The sequence below is a fragment of the Nanorana parkeri genome, unplaced genomic scaffold (assembly GCF_000935625.1).
Source record: "Nanorana parkeri isolate BGI_ZX_2015 unplaced genomic scaffold, ASM93562v1 scaffold2553, whole genome shotgun sequence".
In the NCBI taxonomy this organism is placed as follows: Eukaryota; Metazoa; Chordata; class Amphibia; order Anura; family Dicroglossidae; genus Nanorana; species Nanorana parkeri.
In genome coordinates, this window is record NW_017308821.1 from 79,897 (window position 1) to 97,771 (window position 17,875).

The 17,875-nt window shown below is 44.4% G+C and overlaps 1 protein-coding gene and 1 pseudogene across 1 annotated transcript; both read right to left on the reverse strand.

Annotated features, from left to right (window-relative positions):
• Positions 1-3,544: 3,544 nt before the first annotated feature.
• On the reverse strand, positions 3,545-5,113 carry LOC108801904 (E3 ubiquitin/ISG15 ligase TRIM25-like). The gene has a single exon (XM_018573814.1). The coding sequence runs from the start codon at positions 5,111-5,113 to the stop codon at positions 3,545-3,547; it is 1,569 nt and encodes a 522-aa protein (XP_018429316.1).
• Positions 5,114-15,856: 10,743 nt separating this feature from the next.
• Positions 15,857-17,403, reverse strand: LOC108801905 (annotated as a pseudogene).
• Positions 17,404-17,875: the final 472 nt, after the last annotated feature.

Below are 17,875 nucleotides of genomic sequence, written 5' to 3' on the forward strand. Positions count from 1 at the left end.
ACCTGCTACATATCCAAAGGTAACACCTTAAGGTGCCCATACACCTGACGATTATCGTACGGTGATCCCGCGATCGTACGATAATCATAAGGTTGATGGGCAGCGTGCAACCGGATTTACTGTACGGTCGTACGATTTTCGTATAACGAGCACGCTAGAAAACCCGCCGAAAATCGTGCGATTGTCGGCGTGTTGGTAGCGCGATCGCAAGATGAAAGCCGCATGACCCGAGGTGCGCAAGCGCACACTGCCCGCTCACCATTGCAATCATCTGCAAGCCCTCCCCTCAGCGGGGAGGACTTGCCATGATCGCAAGTACGATCTGCCTGTCCATGATGGGCAGGTCATACGAAAGTCGTGCGATGGTTGTAAGGTGTATGGGCAGCTTTACACATAATGAGACAAACACCTCTTTTAGAAAGCAGAAAGGTTTACTGGCAGAAGAATGAACATTTGCAAACAAGTGTGATCCACAAAGGAAGTGTACAGACTACAGAGCATTTATAATCATTAACCATAGAATTGTACAAATACTCACTGGATTATAACAACCCAAATAAAGGGAACATAAGATCTCTTAGAAGTCCTGTTTATGTTGCCAGCATTTAATTTTCACAACCATGAAAACAGTTTAGGGGCCTGTTCACACGACGTCCGTTTTCTGTGCTGACCTGATCCGTACGCTCCTGCACTAAAAATGCATCCCAATGTATCCCTATGTGTTTTTTGGGCTACAGTTCTACAGTGCGCAGTCCGTTCAGCTTACGACAGAAAAAATACTGCATGTCACATTTTGTACGGTCAGGAAACGGACCGGAAATGCAAAACGCGGCCAAAACGCACTGCATCAGTAGCACCGCATCTGCAGATCCGCACCTGATCCGGATCTGATATCATGTGAACAGGCCCTAAGTGTCTGCATAGCCAAATGCTATGGAAGTGTACAGACTACAGAGCATTTATAATTTGTGTACAGACTACAGAGCATTTATAATCATTAACCATAGAATTGTACAAATACTAACTGGATTATAACAACCCAAATAAAGGGAACATAAGATCTCTTAGAAGTCCTGTATATGTTGCCAGCATTTAATTTTCACAACCATGAAAACAGTTTAAGTGTCTGCATAGCCAAATGCTTTTCTTGTTTGGTTTGGATGGAATTGGGAAGAGTGAAACATTGATCTTCATATCCATTATAATAGTTACAATGTATGTATAGCAAAAACATGTTTTTGTTAGTTATTGTTAGAATAGGGAAAGGGTTAAAAAAAAACAACTTGTAAGTTTATTTGTTGCTGCCTAAATGCCATTGAGGAGATTGTCCTTCACTTCCTGTCCTGGAGATGCCACAGGAAGTGAGAGGCAATCTCTCCAAAGTGAGGGGGAACTCCGATTGAACAGGAACCCAGATTGTCCCCATTGAAAAAATGTACCTGCGCCTTTTGTTCTGGTAACAACTTAAACATTTTGGATTTCTCATCACTTTTTGTTTTGGTCACCAAGAATAATAGAGATGGTGAATCTACAAAATAATATCCGTTTTCTTCTAACAGGTTCTATTACTTTCTTACTCAATCCATAACAGAAACAAAATTTGGATATATGTATTTTAAATGACAGAAAATTACCTTTTATAGTAATATATGAAAATGCAATTAAAACTGTAACTCCGCTTTCTCAGTCTGTTATGGTATTTACTTTATAATTCTGATGGAGCTTTTTGGAAAAACTGAACATCCTATTTACCTTTAGTAACTCAATCCCAATATTTGCTATCGGAATGAACTGAAATTTGGGTTCGCCTTCTATCATTGCTTACCACTTTTATCTTATAGGACACCTGCTACATATCCAAAGGTAACACCTTAAGGTGCCCATACACCTGACGATTATCGTACGGTGATCCCGCGATCGTACGATAATCATAAGGTTGATGGGCAGCGTGCAACCGGATTTACTGTACGGTCGTACGATTTTCGTATAACGAGCACGCTAGAAAACCCGCCGAAAATCGTGCGATTGTCGGCGTGTTGGTAGCGCGATCGCAAGATGAAAGCCGCATGACCCGAGGTGCGCAAGCGCACACTGCCCGCTCACCATTGCAATCATCTGCAAGCCCTCCCCTCAGCGGGGAGGACTTGCCATGATCGCAAGTACGATCTGCCTGTCCATGATGGGCAGGTCATACGAAAGTCGTGCGATGGTTGTAAGGTGTATGGGCAGCTTTACACATAATGAGACAAACACCTCTTTTAGAAAGCAGAAAGGTTTACTGGCAGAAGAATGAACATTTGCAAACAAGTGTGATCCACAAAGGAAGTGTACAGACTACAGAGCATTTATAATCATTAACCATAGAATTGTACAAATACTCACTGGATTATAACAACCCAAATAAAGGGAACATAAGATCTCTTAGAAGTCCTGTTTATGTTGCCAGCATTTAATTTTCACAACCATGAAAACAGTTTAGGGGCCTGTTCACACGACGTCCGTTTTCTGTGCTGACCTGATCCGTACGCTCCTGCACTAAAAATGCATCCCAATGTATCCCTATGTGTTTTTTGGGCTACAGTTCTACAGTGCGCAGTCCGTTCAGCTTACGACAGAAAAAATACTGCATGTCACATTTTGTACGGTCAGGAAACGGACCGGAAATGCAAAACGCGGCCAAAACGCACTGCATCAGTAGCACCGCATCTGCAGATCCGCACCTGATCCGGATCTGATATCATGTGAACAGGCCCTAAGTGTCTGCATAGCCAAATGCTATGGAAGTGTACAGACTACAGAGCATTTATAATTTGTGTACAGACTACAGAGCATTTATAATCATTAACCATAGAATTGTACAAATACTCACTGGATTATAACAACCCAAATAAAGGGAACATAAGATCTCTTAGAAGTCCTGTTTATGTTGCCAGCATTTAATTTTCACAACCATGAAAACAGTTTAAGTGTCTGCATAGCCAAATGCTTTTCTTGTTTGGTTTGGATGGAATTGGGAAGAGTGAAACATTGATCTTCATATCCATTATAATAGTTACAATGTATGTATAGCAAAAACATGTTTTTGTTAGTTATTGTTAGAATAGGGAAAGGGTTAAAAAAAAACAACTTGTAAGTTTATTTGTTGCTGCCTAAATGCCATTGAGGAGATTGTCCTTCACTTCCTGTCCTGGAGATGCCACAGGAAGTGAGAGGCAATCTCTCCAAAGTGAGGGGGAACTCCGATTGAACAGGAACCCAGATTGTCCCCATTGAAAAAATGTACCTGCGCCTTTTGTTCTGGTAACAACTTAAACATTTTGGATTTCTCATCACTTTTTGTTTTGGTCACCAAGAATAATAGAGATGGTGAATCTACAAAATAATATCCGTTTTCTTCTAACAGGTTCTATTACTTTCTTACTCAATCCATAACAGAAACAAAATTTGGATATATGTATTTTAAATGACAGAAAATTACCTTTTATAGTAATATATGAAAATGCAATTAAAACTGTAACTCCGCTTTCTCAGTCTGTTATGGTATTTACTTTATAATTCTGATGGAGCTTTTTGGAAACATGTAGAAAGCGGGATAGAGGGGTTCAGTGAAGGTGGCGGTGAAGGTGTGGAGGTGTCTGATGGGGTCACACAGCTGGTAGAAGGACAGACGCCCGGCCTCATAATCCAGATGGATCCCGACAGTCTTCAGTAAAGATTTGGAGTCTATATTTGTAACAATGTTCTTGTGCCTGACTTGAAGAATTGAAGCTCTTTGACTCAGACTCCATGACTTGTCATTATAGCCTATAAAAGATTCATTTCCTTTTATCTTCCTCTCCATGCTTTGAGTGGCCACCCCGATCAGCCATTCCTCTGCTTCGCTCACATCAACCTCCCAGTAATGTGTCCCGGATGTGAAGCTGTCTATACTTAATACCTGGCAGCTTTTAAACCTCTTTGGACCATCCGGCCTGTTGACACCGTTGTCAATGTGAGTGGCTCTCTTGCGTTTCTTTGCTATTATGAGGTTGTCGTGAGCAGTATTTATATCCAGCAAAACGTCAGATTTCTCCAGCACTGAAAATTGTCTCTTTGTCATCAGATCCCTCAGACTTTGATGAAAGCCGCAAAGTCCTCTCTGTAGCATCTTTGAGATGATTCCCTCAACCAGACAGCCAACATTCCTTACGTCGCTGATGGTGTCACCTGTCTCAGGACTCATGTCATCCCTTTTAGGTGCCTTATTCAAGAAAGTTAATGGATCCTGGATGTTACCCAGTTCTTCCATCTGATGAATCTTCCTGCACAACTCGTCCTTCTGTTCCTCCAGCTGCTGGATCAGATCAGAGACTGACTGTGAGATCTGCTTCTTCTGTCTGCACATCTCCAGCAGAACCCTTTTCTCTATATCATCCAACTGTTTCTTGACTTCTCTAAACAGCTCAACGGCTCTCCTGACAACAGCAGTTGTTTTTCCATCCTCTTGTGCCCTGTGGTTTTCCAGATTCTGGATTCTCCTCTGAATCTCCTGTTTCTTGGAGTCCAATTCGTTTATTAATTCTCTCAGTTCCTCTTTCGTCTTCTCAGAGGCCTCCTTCAGAAGCTCCACCTGGTGTCCCCTGTGGTCTCCAGCCACCCAGCAGGACATACAGATACAGGCTCTATCCTCTGTGCAGTAATATTTCAGCATCTCTTGATGTGTGAAGCATTTTCTATCTCCAAAAGATGTGGTGGGTTCAATTAAAATATGATGCGCTGACTTGCTGTGGTTGCTCAGGTGCTTCTCACAGAACGAGGCCTCGCAGTGCAGACACGATTTAGAAGCTGGGACAGGAGGGTCACAGTACGTACACAAGACCTCTACTTCCTCCTGGTGAGCGGATCTGAAGTGCTCCACGATGTTACACAGCTTCCTGTTCTTCTCCAGGGAAGGGCGCTCGGTAAACATCTCCCTGCACTCAGGACAGGAATAATCTCCAGACTTCTGTGTATCCAGCACGGTCACAATACAGTCCCAGCAGAAGTTATGTCCACATTTCAGCGATATGGGCTCCGTATAAAGGCCCAGGCAGATGGAGCAGTTCAGCTCCTCTTTCAGGTCAGCAGATTCCATTCTGGAGAAGGATATTAACACGTGATACGACTTCAGAGCAGCGGTCTTATACACTGGGCATGAATGGAGGCTTTGAAATGTAAAGTGTGAGCTGGCCTCCTTGTAACGTGAGATCCTCCCTCCCCCCAGTAACCCTTTGTCTGCTGAAGACAGCCATGTGCTGTGTTAGCCATTAATTCATGCAGAAAGTTTGGAGGTTAAGTGATACTCTTGATTGGCTAACTTATATTAATAAAAAATCAAACTTTTGGAACCGCTCAGCTCCCTTCCTTAGACTTTATACAATTCTGAAAATTGTTCTGCTATTTTTAAAACTGCATAAAGCCCGAGGAGGGACCTGAAGGGTCCTGCAAGCTCGCATCCTTACAAATGTTAATTACCAAATTTAGGGTATCACTTATCTAACATTTCTGCACCTGAGTATGAGTACGCAGTCTGGTTTTGGTCGCCAATCAATAGAAGGGATATTCTGCAACTGGAATGAGTCCAGTGAAGGGCAATGAAATTGATAAGGGGGTTGATGGACTTCAGCAATGAGGAACAATTAAATAAATTAACCTTATTTATCTTAGAGAGGAGCCACAGTGGCGTAACCAGAGTTATAGGCGCCCGGGGCAGACATTTTGTTTTTGCGCCCCCCCACCGCCCCATCATATAAACACCCCATTATATAAACGTCCACTCTGGTTATACGGGTAATTCACCACATGTAAAGGGCATTACATTTTTTATGAATACCCCGGGTATACAGGGACAATGAGGGCATGCTGGGACTTGTAGTTTCCTGGGTGATATGTGGGGGTGTATAGGGACAATAGGGGCGTGCTGGGACTTGTATTTCCCTGGATGATAAGTGGGAAGCGTACAGGAACAATGAGGGCATGCTGGGACTTGTAGTTTCCTGGGTAATATGTGTGGGTGCAGAGGGGCAATGGGGGCATGCTGGGACTTGTAGTTCCCTGGGTGATATGTGTGTGTGTGGGGGGGGGGTGTTGTACAGGGACAATGAGGGCATGCTGGGACTTGTTGTCATGGAACTGTACCCCCCACACATATCAGCTAGGGAACTACAAGTCTCAGCATGCCCTCATTGTCCCTGTACAACCTCCTCCCCCCCGCCACACACACACACACACACATATCACCCAGGGAACGGCAATATCTGTTTGTTGTACAGGGACAATGAGGGCATGCTGGGACTTGTAGTTCCCTAGCTGGTGTGTGTGTCCCTGTCATGTAGTTCCCTGTATGTAATGAAACTGTATGAATTACTGTACACCTGAAAGTACTACAATGCCATTATAGAACTAAGAATAGCACATTTAAGTGTATCTATGTGGCAAACTCCGGCCCTCCAGCTGTTGTGGAACTACAAGTCCCTTGAGGCTTTGCAAGATTCTCACAGCCACGGGCACGACTCGCAGAGGCAGATGCATCATGGGATTTGTAGTTTCACCACAGCTAGAGGGCCTGAGTTTGCCACCCCTGTAAAAAAACAGTTATTCTATGTTCTATAATGGCATTGTATCTCTAGGACTTTAATACAATGCCATTATAGAATGTAGATGAACTTAAAACTTTTAAGTTCCACTAATGGCAGGTAGTCATCATCTCAACTGTCTGACACTGGCTGGTCTCAGTTCAGACAGTCGGAGGAAGCTAAAGGTGCCCATACACTGTGCGATTATCGCACGATAATCGTGGGAAATCCCGCGATCGTACGATAATCGCAAAGTGTATGGAAGGCGTGCGACCGTTTTTACTGTACGGTCGCACGTCTTTTGTCTAAGGAGCACGCTAGAAAACCAGCCGAGAATCGTACGATTTTCGGCTGGTTTTTAGCATGATCGTAAGATCAATGCCGCACGCGCACACTGCCCGTTCAGCATTGTGGTCATCGGAAGCCCGCCCCTCAGGGGGGCGGGCTTGCGATGATCGCAAGTACGATCTGCCTGTCCAAGATGGGCAGATCGTACCTTTTTTTAATTACTTTACAGCCCTCGCAAGGCTAAGGTCTTGCGATGGTTGTAAAGTGTATGGCCACCTTTAGGGCCTGTTCACATGACGTCTGTTTTGTGTGCTGACCGGCTTTGTACGCTGCTGCACTCAAAATGCATCCCAATGTATCCCTATGTGTTTTATGGGCTACAGTTCTCACGTGCGCAGTCCGTTCAGCTTACGACAGAAAAAATACTGCATGTCACATTTTGTCAGGTCCGGAAACGGTCAGGATACGCAAACGTGCACGAAACGCATCAAAAACGCATTGCGCTGCAGCTAACATACTAACAGCCCCACTGCTGGAACACATCAAAAACGCGGCCAAAAACGCAATGCATCAGCAGCTCCACGTCAGGACCTGATCTCATGTGAACAGGCCCTTAGTGGGAGGCTGAGGCTCTGAAGACAAGCATTTCATTGATTAGAACTAACCCGGTCCCAGTCAAAGGCGCCGCAGGTCTCTCTCCGTCTTTGATAATATATGTAGGTTGGTCGCTGGGTCGGGTCCTCACAGCCGAGGCCCCCAGAGTGGACTTTTTTTTTTGCCTGACTGTAAATTTCTTTTTTTTAAGCTTGGAGCCTGCTTGTCATTGTCCAGCGCCCCCCTCTCATGTCAAAACGGACGGGGGAGGGAGCGGGTACAGCTGGCTCTGCCTCTAGATAGGCAGAGCCAGCTGTCACTCACGCAGCTGGGTGGATCCCGGCATAATTGTCGGGCTTCAGCTGCGGCGTCTCAGTACACCGCGCGCTGTAGCTCGCGGTATACTGAGCTTAGGGTGACTGGAGGACGCTAGTTTGTGTCCTCCCGTTACCCTAAGGAGAACTATGGGGAAAAGCCCTGACCCCATAGTTCTCCTTTAATTTAGTTGAACGGAGCTTCTATAACAGTAGGAAGCCATGAAAAACCTTTTGTATCCCTAAAAACCACCTTAATGTCACTCTCCTCAATGGCCCCACCTGACCAAAATAGCAAGATTTTGCTGAGATCTCAATATATTTGCTGAAATTTCAGGCAATGGTTTGCTAATTTTTACCACGAAATGTCAAAACATCTGAGAATACAAATCAAAGATAAGATAGAGGACCTGATAGGGTAGAACAGGTTATGTTTAAAGAGTTCAACTTTATTTTTTGAAAATGAGGCAAATACTTGCTTTATATAAACTTCGGATTGATAAAAGGAAAGAAGATAGCGCAATTTATCAGTTTACAAACAATGTCACTTTTAACTCATATATGTTAAATATAAAACAAATCGCTCTTAATTAAATTGTTTTGCTTTTGCAAAGGTAAAAACGAAAGTATACGTAAGCCCTAAGGGCCCTGTCACACCATGCCCGGACCAGATCTGCACACGTTTCTGCAAAAGCTGTGCAGTGCGTTTGTGACGCATTCCAGTGCGTTTTCTTTATTTTTTGGGGGGGTAATGTCATTATGCAAATTAATCTCTTCCTGCTCCATGTCATAGCTTCTGTTGCATTCCAGTGCGGTGTGTTTGTGATGCATTTGTGACGCGTTCCGGTGCGTTCCAGTGCAGGGAAAATGTGACATGCAGCATTTTTTTTCCTGCACTGGAACGGACTGGACTTGTGTGACCAGAGCCCAAAAATCACATACAAATGCATTGGGATGCATTTTTGGTGCGGAAGAAAATTGTACCGCATCTGATCCGGACAAGGTGCGAATGGGCCCTGAATCTATTTTCAGTATGTTTGGCACCATGTCTCACTGTATACAGTTTTATTAAGTGAATCAATTCTTGTGAATCTGTTGTAAAATGTCTTACCTGGAGATCCTGCCAGTAACAACACTTCCTGTTGTAGATTGACAACACTACTCCACCGCTTCTCAATTAACAGCAGTGTGCTCTTTGCCATACAACATTGGTAGCCAAACTCCGGCCCTCCAGCTGTGGTGGAACTACAAATCCCATGAGGCATTGCAAGTTTCTCACAGCCACAGACATGACTCCCGAAGAGAGATGCATCATGGGATTTGTAGTTTCACCACAGCTGGAGGGCCGGAGTTTGGCTAGCCCTGCCATACAAGCTCCTTCAGTTGGCTGTTGGGCTTCCTGTCCGATAGACCTAGTATGGATGTGTGAAAACTAAGGCGCTACATACCTATTGTTTTTGGAATCCAACACTTTGATCTGTCCTTTTAAGATGTTTAAAATAAAGGGTATTAAGGAAATTCAGAGGAAAACAAACGGGGCACCACCACAATTAACATAAATTAATTTATTTAAAAGTATCAACATAATGAAACAGTCAACATGTTTGGGCAGTCCACAAATTCCCACTCCATCAGAGCTTCATAAATTGTTACTTAGTTCCTTTAAGGAGTGTTTGGACAGATTAGATTAGATTGAAATGTCCAATATTTGGCCATATTGTCTCCTCTGTTGCCTTGTCATTCTAAGGTCCCCACACACCTTACGATAATCGTACGATAATCGCGGGAAATCCCGCGATCGTACGATGATCGTAAGGTGTGTGGAAGGCGTGCGACCTCTATTACTGTAAGGTCGCACGACTTTTAACTTACGGACATGTTCGAAAACCCGCCGAGCATCGTACGATGTTCGGCGGGTTTGTGGCATGTCCGTACGATAACAGCCGTACGGGCCGGTGTGCGCAAGCGCACACTGCCCATTCGGCATTGCGGTCATCGGAAGCCCGCCCCTCAGGGCGATCATCGCAAGTATGATCTGCCTATGCAAGATGGGCAGATTGTACGTTTTTTTAAGTACCTTACAACCAACGCAAGACAAAAGTCTTGCGATGTTTGTAAGGTGTCGGCCCAGCCTAATACATAAACTGTGAACTATCACTCTTTATTTTCTTTGAGTCCAGACACTCCTGAAAGTAACACTTTATGAAGCCCTGAAGAAAAGAGATATTGTGGACCCCTAAAACACGCCGCCTGTTTTATAGTATTGATCCTTTTAAATAAATAATTATACTGGACCCTACATTCAAAAGACTGCTGTACATCTGACATTTCATGGTGGGTAGATGAGGTCTTTTGTCTCACGTTGGATTCTAATGAGACCACCTGTGGACTAGAGTCCAAACAATACAATGGGACCCCTCACATGTCAACCTGCTCTAAAAATAAATGCCTAAAGGTGCCCACACACCTTGCGATAATCGTACGATAATCGCGGGAAATCCCGCAATCGTACGATTATCGCAAGGTGTGTGGAAGGCGTGCGACCTCTACTACTGTAAGGTCGCACGACTTTTATCTTAGGAACATGTTCGAAAACCCGCCGAACATCGTACGATTTTCGGCTGGTTTGTGGCATGTTCGCAAGATAAAAGTCGCACGGGCCGGTGTGCACAAGCGCGCACTGCCCGTTCAGCATTGCGGTCATCGGAAGCCCGCCCCTTAGCGGGGTGGGCTTGCGATCATCGCAAGTACGATCTGCCTGTCCAAGATAGGCAGGTGTGTGCCCAGCATTTTTGGTTAGAAATGACAATATTACAAAACCCTGTTATTATTTTAACCAACAACTTTTTCATTGAAGAAGTATGTACCGGTATCTAGATTTTTGAGACTTTTTTTCTATGCAAGGAATTTGCTATTCTACTCTCTATGCAAGTACCGTATATACTCGAGTATAAGCCGAGATTTTCAGCCCATTTTTTTGGGTGAAAAGTGCCCCCCTCGGCTTATACTCGAGTCAGCGCCAGCGCGTCATCTTACTTACCTCGCCGAGCGTCGCGTCACTGCTGCTCCGGTGTGCGGCGCTCCGAGCGGGGTCATCTGGCAGTCTCCGGCCACCTAAATTAGGACCCGGAGACTGCCAGATGACCCCGCTCGGAGCGCCGCACACCGGAGCAGCAGTGACGCGACGCTCGGCGAGGTAAGTAAGATGACGCGCTGGCGCTGACTCGAGTATAAGCCGTCCCGAATATAAGCCGAGGGTGGGAAATGAGGCAGCTACTGGTAGATAGATACCAATAAAATGACATTAATATTTATTTAAAAGAAAAATAACCTAGCTCTGTAAGTGGAAAAGGGGGTACAGGGCTACATACAGATCATTTAATACATTCATGTTAGTATAATTGTAAATGTATTGTCTGCACTGTATTAGCAGTATATACTCTATATAGAGTATATACTGCTAATACAGTGCAGACAATACATTTACAATGATCCTCTGCTAACATGAATGGGTTAAATGATCCGTAGTACATGATATGTAGCCCTGTACTATGGATCATTTAACCCATTCATGTTAGCAGAGGATCATTGTAAATGTATTGTCTGCACTGTATTAGCAGTATATACTCTATATAGAGTATATACTGCTAATACAGTGCAGACAATACATTTACAATGATCCTCTGCTAACATGAATGGGTTAAATGATCCGTAGTACATGATATGTAGCCCTGTACTATGGATCATTTAACCCATTCATGTTAGCAGAGGATCATTGTAAATGTATTGTCTGCACTGTATTAGCAGTATATACTCTATATAGAGTATATACTGCTAATACAGTGCAGACAATACATTTACAATGATCCTCTGCTAACATGAATGGGTTAAATGATCCGTAGTACATGATATGTAGCCCTGTACTATGGATCATTTAACCCATTCATGTTAGCAGAGGATCATTGTAAATGTATTGTCTGCACTGTATTAGCAGTATATACTCTATATAGAGTATATACTGCTAATACAGTGCAGACAATACATTTACAATGATCCTCTGCTAACATGAATGGGTTAAATGATCCGTAGTACATGATATGTAGCCCTGTACTATGGATCATTTAACCCATTCATGTTAGCAGAGGATCATTGTAAATGTATTGTCTGCACTGTATTAGCAGTATATACTCTATATAGAGTATATACTGCTAATACAGTGCAGACAATACATTTACAATGATCCTCTGCTAACATGAATGGGTTAAATGATCCGTAGTACATGATATGTAGCCCTGTACCCCCTTTTCCACTTACAGAGCTAGGTTATTTTTCTTTTAAATAAATATTAATGTCATTTTATTGGTATCTATCTACCAGTAGCTGCCTCATTTCCCACCCTCGGCTTATATTCGGGACGGCTTATACTCGAGTATATACAGTATTTGATTTTTTGCTGGAAGGTGTTGCAGCCTCAGACTTTTCCCTATTGAATCCAGGTAATTTATATGAACTAACCAATCCAAGGCGACCATAACATGTACTAGTCCATACGCAAAAATTAAGTTCAGATAGAAAGTATAAACCTCTTTCGTTGGAACTTGTGTAAAATGTACATGGGACAGCCATTGACCAAAGTCATGTTCCAGGAAAGCTGACTGAAGAATGGGCTGGAACAGGGGCCTCTATAGAAAGTCATCATTTAGTTTGGTAGCTTGCATAAAAATGACAGGTGAGCTCCATTCTTTAGGATAAAATGCGAAGGACCAAGCATTAAAACCCAACTGTTTGTGCCTCCCACTCCTTCTCCATCCCCCGCCCACAGGTCTTTCTACTTCTTCTTCATCGGCAGTGGATGATTCTTATTCCTGGACTGAGCGACGTTCATGTAATGAGCCTGGGGTGCATGATAACGTCCCCCTATGGAGTGTATACATGACAGTCTGGGCACATGGGAATAAGCTTGTATGACCTGCGGCAACAGCAGGATGGAGTGGACCTTCTACAGGGGGGACGACAGCGCTGGATTTAAATGGATAATCCACCTTTTGGGCCATGTTTCATGTTATACCCATAATTAGAATGCCCGATCCCCAAACCCACCTCCCTCTTACCTTAATTACAGAGTGAAACTTCTTTGGAAATCCTGTTATGTTGTTTTCTTACCTAAGCATTTGTAACCATGCACAGCCACATCATCCATTCACAGGGAATCAAAATACTACAACTACCATCTGCCACCATGGCAAAGGGACTCAGCAGAGCGTGGCGGCAGCAGGGCAGTGATATCACCACACTTGTAGTCCATTGTTGATTTCCTTGAGCCCCATAACAAAAGGTCCTTACCTCCATACAGACCCAGGGCTAAGGGTGAGCAAGAGCCTGTGAAATGCACACACAAGGCACAAAGAGTGAAGAAGGGTTAGAACCTCTTTCATGTTTTTACTGCTGTCACCAATTGGGAAATTTACCCTCCATATTTGTCTTGGTGACTATTGGCACTGGGGCAAGTAGTGAGGGGAAATCTTTTAATGGGGACACCAGTTAGAGTGAGAAATGTCTAAGAGGATTTCCTCTCACTTTAGGGAAATTTCCGCTCATTTTCTTTTGTGTCTCTGGGACAATACGTACAGAAGAATCTCCTCCATGGGGCACAGAATGGAAAAAATAGCCCTACAGGTGTACTTTGCCATTGCCTAAAGCTGAATTCCAGGGAAAAGAAAAAAATCCCCTTGCAGTGGAGCTCCCCCTGCACTACTTGTTTATGCCTTGGGTACCTGTAACAAGGACTTTATCTTAACTGATCACCAATTTCCACAGGATCCCTTGCTGTAAGACCAAGTCCTGTAGCCTCTTCTCTCTGACACTCTCTGACACAATTAACTCACAACACTCTGCTCCCCAATCCCCTGCCCACCACCACTGGTCTCCTCTGCACCTATCTGCAATGATAACCCTTGCCCACTGCCAACGTCAGCCACAATAACGTTCCTGGGACTTTCCAACATCACTAAACCGCCCTGGGTGCTGTATAGCAACATAATACTTGCAATGAGGAGCACTCACTGGTCAGTGCAAACACATAACCACACTTATCAATGAGAATCTCTTCTGAGCCTTCTTCCTTCCAGAAAAAGAAAAGATTCTCAATGAGTAGCAAGGTCACATGACCACACTAATCAATCAAAGAGAATCTCTTCTGAGCCTTCTTTCTTCCACAAGAAAGAGGAGATTCTTAATGGTCAGCGAGGTCCACGCAGCCACACTGATCAACAACCGCTCCCTATTGTAAGCATTATGTTGTTACACAGTTTCCAGGGCAGTGAATTAAAGTTTCTTAAGTGCCGGGACCCTTAAATGAGCTGGCATGGGTGGCAGGTGATGGTCAAGTGCAGCTGGAACTGGGGGAAGGGGGGGGGGGGTAAGTTCACCTTCTCATGTTTTGGTAAAAAGGTGAACTAAGCCTTTTAAACACAAGCACCTGGAAGATTCACCTGCAGTGAAAGTTTGCTAAACATCAGTTTCACTGCCCCCAAAGATACAGGAGCAGGTTAACGTGTATTCAGACAGCATAAAAGAGAGTACGCATCCAAAGATATCAGGCTAATGGATGCTTTAAACAAAATGGCCTCATGGAAATGAGTGGAAAAGCTTTGAACTGTCCATTATAACTAGCTTTTGCAAACAATTCTAAAACACAATAGAAACATACAGATCATTTATAAGTATCTAACAGAATTGTAAAACTACTAACTGAATAATCAAATATGAAAAGAAGGAAACATACAGTATGTATATGGTCTGTACGAGTTCCTACTCCTTAGGCGAGTATCTAATTTTTATCATGAAAACATTTGTATCTGCTGTTATAGTTATTTACAATAAAAATCTGATTAAAAAATGTTTTAAACACATAGCAGTACACAGGGGCATGCATTGCTGGGTGAAAGTTCAAGGTTTATCTAAAGACAAAACTGGATAGAGTAGGGAAACGTCAACTCTTCTCCTTTTGCTATTTGTGTCCAATTTGGGGAGAAAACCCTTCACTCCCTGCTCCAGGGACATAACAGGAGCTGAGAGGTTATCTCCCCAAATTGAGGGCAAATCCCTTCTCAGACAGTTGTCACCAGAACAAGTGTCCCCATTGGAAGGATAGCGGCTCTTCTCGTTGTCCCTATACTTGTTCTGGTGATAATTAAAAAAAATTGGAATTTCTCTAAGTTGGCAATGGTCACCAAGACAAACTGAGTGGGTGAAGCCCCCCAGTGAGGACACCTGGCAGAGGTTGTAATCCTTCCCTACTCTATTCAAAACTGAAAAATAGAGTAGGGAAGGGTAAGTTTGGCTCTAGATCAGGGGCATAACTAGAAATCACAGGGCCCCATAGCAAAATTTTGTATGGGGCCCTGTGATTGCTAGTTATGCCACTTGGAGAGCCCACCATAGACTCTCTATGGTGGGCTCTGCAAAGTCTCAGTTGCGCTGTACGCTTCTTACCTGTCACCTCCGTGGTCGCCGCCACGGGGCCCCTGCCTCCTCTTCCGTTCCCGGGCTCCACCTCCTTCTATTGACGGGCCCCGCCTCCTCTTACATCACTGGCCCCACCTCCTCTTAGATCTCTGGTCAGTGATGTGAGAGGAGGCGGGGTTGCTGTTAGGCGGGCCCCACCTCCTTTACTGCAAATGCCAGTGATCGTTCGAAAGTTCGAACTTATCGAGTTCTGGGACCGGAAGTCATGCGGTCCCACAACTCGATAAGTTTGGACTATCGATAGAACACCGGTGTAACCGGCCTATTCTGCCGCATCTGCTGGCTGTCACTGACACAGCTCCGCAGCGGCTGTGAGTGGGAACGTTTTCCTTCACAGCAGCTGCTCAGCTATGTCAGTGACAGCCAGCACCCGAGATGCCATAGCGACCCAGACGGCCCACACGGCATCAGAGGGATGCCTGGCCGGGCCCCCCTGTGCACGGGCCCCATAGCGGCCGCCTGGGTCGCTATGGCGATTGTTACGCCACTGCTCTAGATACACTTAAAATAAAATTAATTTTGGTTTTATATCTGCCATTGCTATTTTTGGGTTATTCTGATAGAGCTTTTTTCAAAAATATAGAAAGCAGCGTAGAGGGGCTCGGTGAAGGTGGCGGTGAAGGTGTGGAGGTGTCTGATGGGGTCACACAGCTGGTAGAAGGACAAACGGCCGGCTTCATAATTCAAATATATTCCAACTAATTTCACGGGAGACTCCGATCTTAGTGTGGTTTGTATATTATTGTGTGATGCTACAAAGCGTGTGACAACAGCAAGACCCCATGATTTCTCATTATAACCGATAAAAGATATATTTCCATTTACCTTCCTCTCTATGCTGTGAGCGGCCACCCCTATCAGCCATACTCTGCTCTACTCACATCCACCTCCCAATAATGTTTTCCTGATGTGAAGCTGTTGGTACTTAGTACCTGTTGGGATTTAAACCTTTCTGGAACCTCTGGTCTGTTCTGACGGGTGTCACTGTAAGAGGCTACCTTCAGATCCCCCGATACAATTATGTTATCATGAGCACTATTTATATCCAGTGAGATGTCTGATTTCTCCATCACTGAGAACTGTCTCTTGTTCTTCAGATCTATCAGACTGTCAGTAAAGTGGAGAAGACCTCTGTGGAGCATCTGTGAGATCATTACTTCATCCAGACATCCAGCTTTTCCTACCTCGTTGGCTGTGTCACCTATCTCAGGACTCATGTCACCTCCGTTAGGTGCCTTTTTCAAGACAGTTATTGGATCCTGGATGTTTCCCAGTTCTTCCATCTGATTAATCTTCCTGGTCAGCTCGTCCTTCTGTTCCTCCTGCTGTTGGATGAGATCTGAGACTTTCAGTAGGATCTGCTCCTCCTGTCTGGAGGTCTCGGTCAGGATTCTCTTCTCTACATCATCCAGCTGTTTCCTGATGTCACTAAACAGCTCAGTGACTCTCCCGATGACATCAGCGGCTTTTCCCTTCTCTTGTGTCCTGTGATTTTCCAGATTTTGGATTCTCTTCTCAGTCTTCTGTCTCTCGGAGTTCAGTTTCTCTTTCTTCTTCCCATAGGCTTCATTCAGAAGCTCCATGTGGTGTCCTCTGTGGTCTCCAGCCACCCAGCAGGACATACAAATACAGGCTCTATCCTCTGTGCAGTAATATTTCAGGATCTCTTTGTGTGTGGAGCATTTCCTGTCCTCAAATGATGTGGTGGGTTCAGATAAAATGTGATCCGCTGACTTGCTGTGGCTTCTTAAGTGCTTTTCACAAAACGAGGCCTCACATAGCAGACAAGTTTTAGAAGCTGGGACAGGAGAATCACAATACGTACACAAGACCTCTGTTTCCTCCTGGAAAGTAGTTCTGAAATTTTCCACGATGTTACACAACTTCCTGTTCTTCTCCAGCGGAGGGCGCTCTGTATACTTCTCTCTGCACTCCGGGCAGGAGTAAACACCAGACTTCTGTGTATCCAGCACGGTCACAATACAGTCCCGGCAGAAGTTGTGTCCACATTTCAGCGATATAGGGTCCTTATAAAGGTTCAGGCAGATGGAGCAGTCCAGCTCTTCTCTCAGGCCAGAAGTTGCCATTTTGGAGGAAAAAGGTTAAACTTCTGATAGGATTGTCTACAGAGGAGTTGATTGGATCGGCTGATCGGTCTTATAGACAGGGACGTGGAGACAGAGACGAAAGTGAAAGTATTTCTTTGAATAATTTTCAGGAAGTAAGCTTCTGTCACGTAAAATGAGATCCACAGTGGGAGGGTTGCAGCATTAGGGGCAGAGCTGTCAATCTAGAAAGCAGTGGGCGGGACTAGGTGTGGCCAGGTGCTGACTGATAAGCTACAGGCTTGTGAATAATCAATAATCAATGATATCCACGCCAACTGCAACATATCCTCCAACCACTATAGTGCAAGCAGGTACAGTCTACATGAGAGGGACAACTCTGCTGTGAAGCATGAGCAGTGCAGCATCCTTGCCCCCACATGACAGGAAGCTGCATTAGGTGGACTCTACTGGCAGGATCAACAGATATTTGTGGGGATTTGCGAGGTGACAA

Bases quoted from the DNA above. Each gene is read 5' to 3' on its own strand.
- LOC108801904 (XM_018573814.1), bottom strand. From the start codon at position 5,113: ATGGAATCTGCTGACCTGAAAGAGGAGCTGAACTGCTCCATCTGCCTG.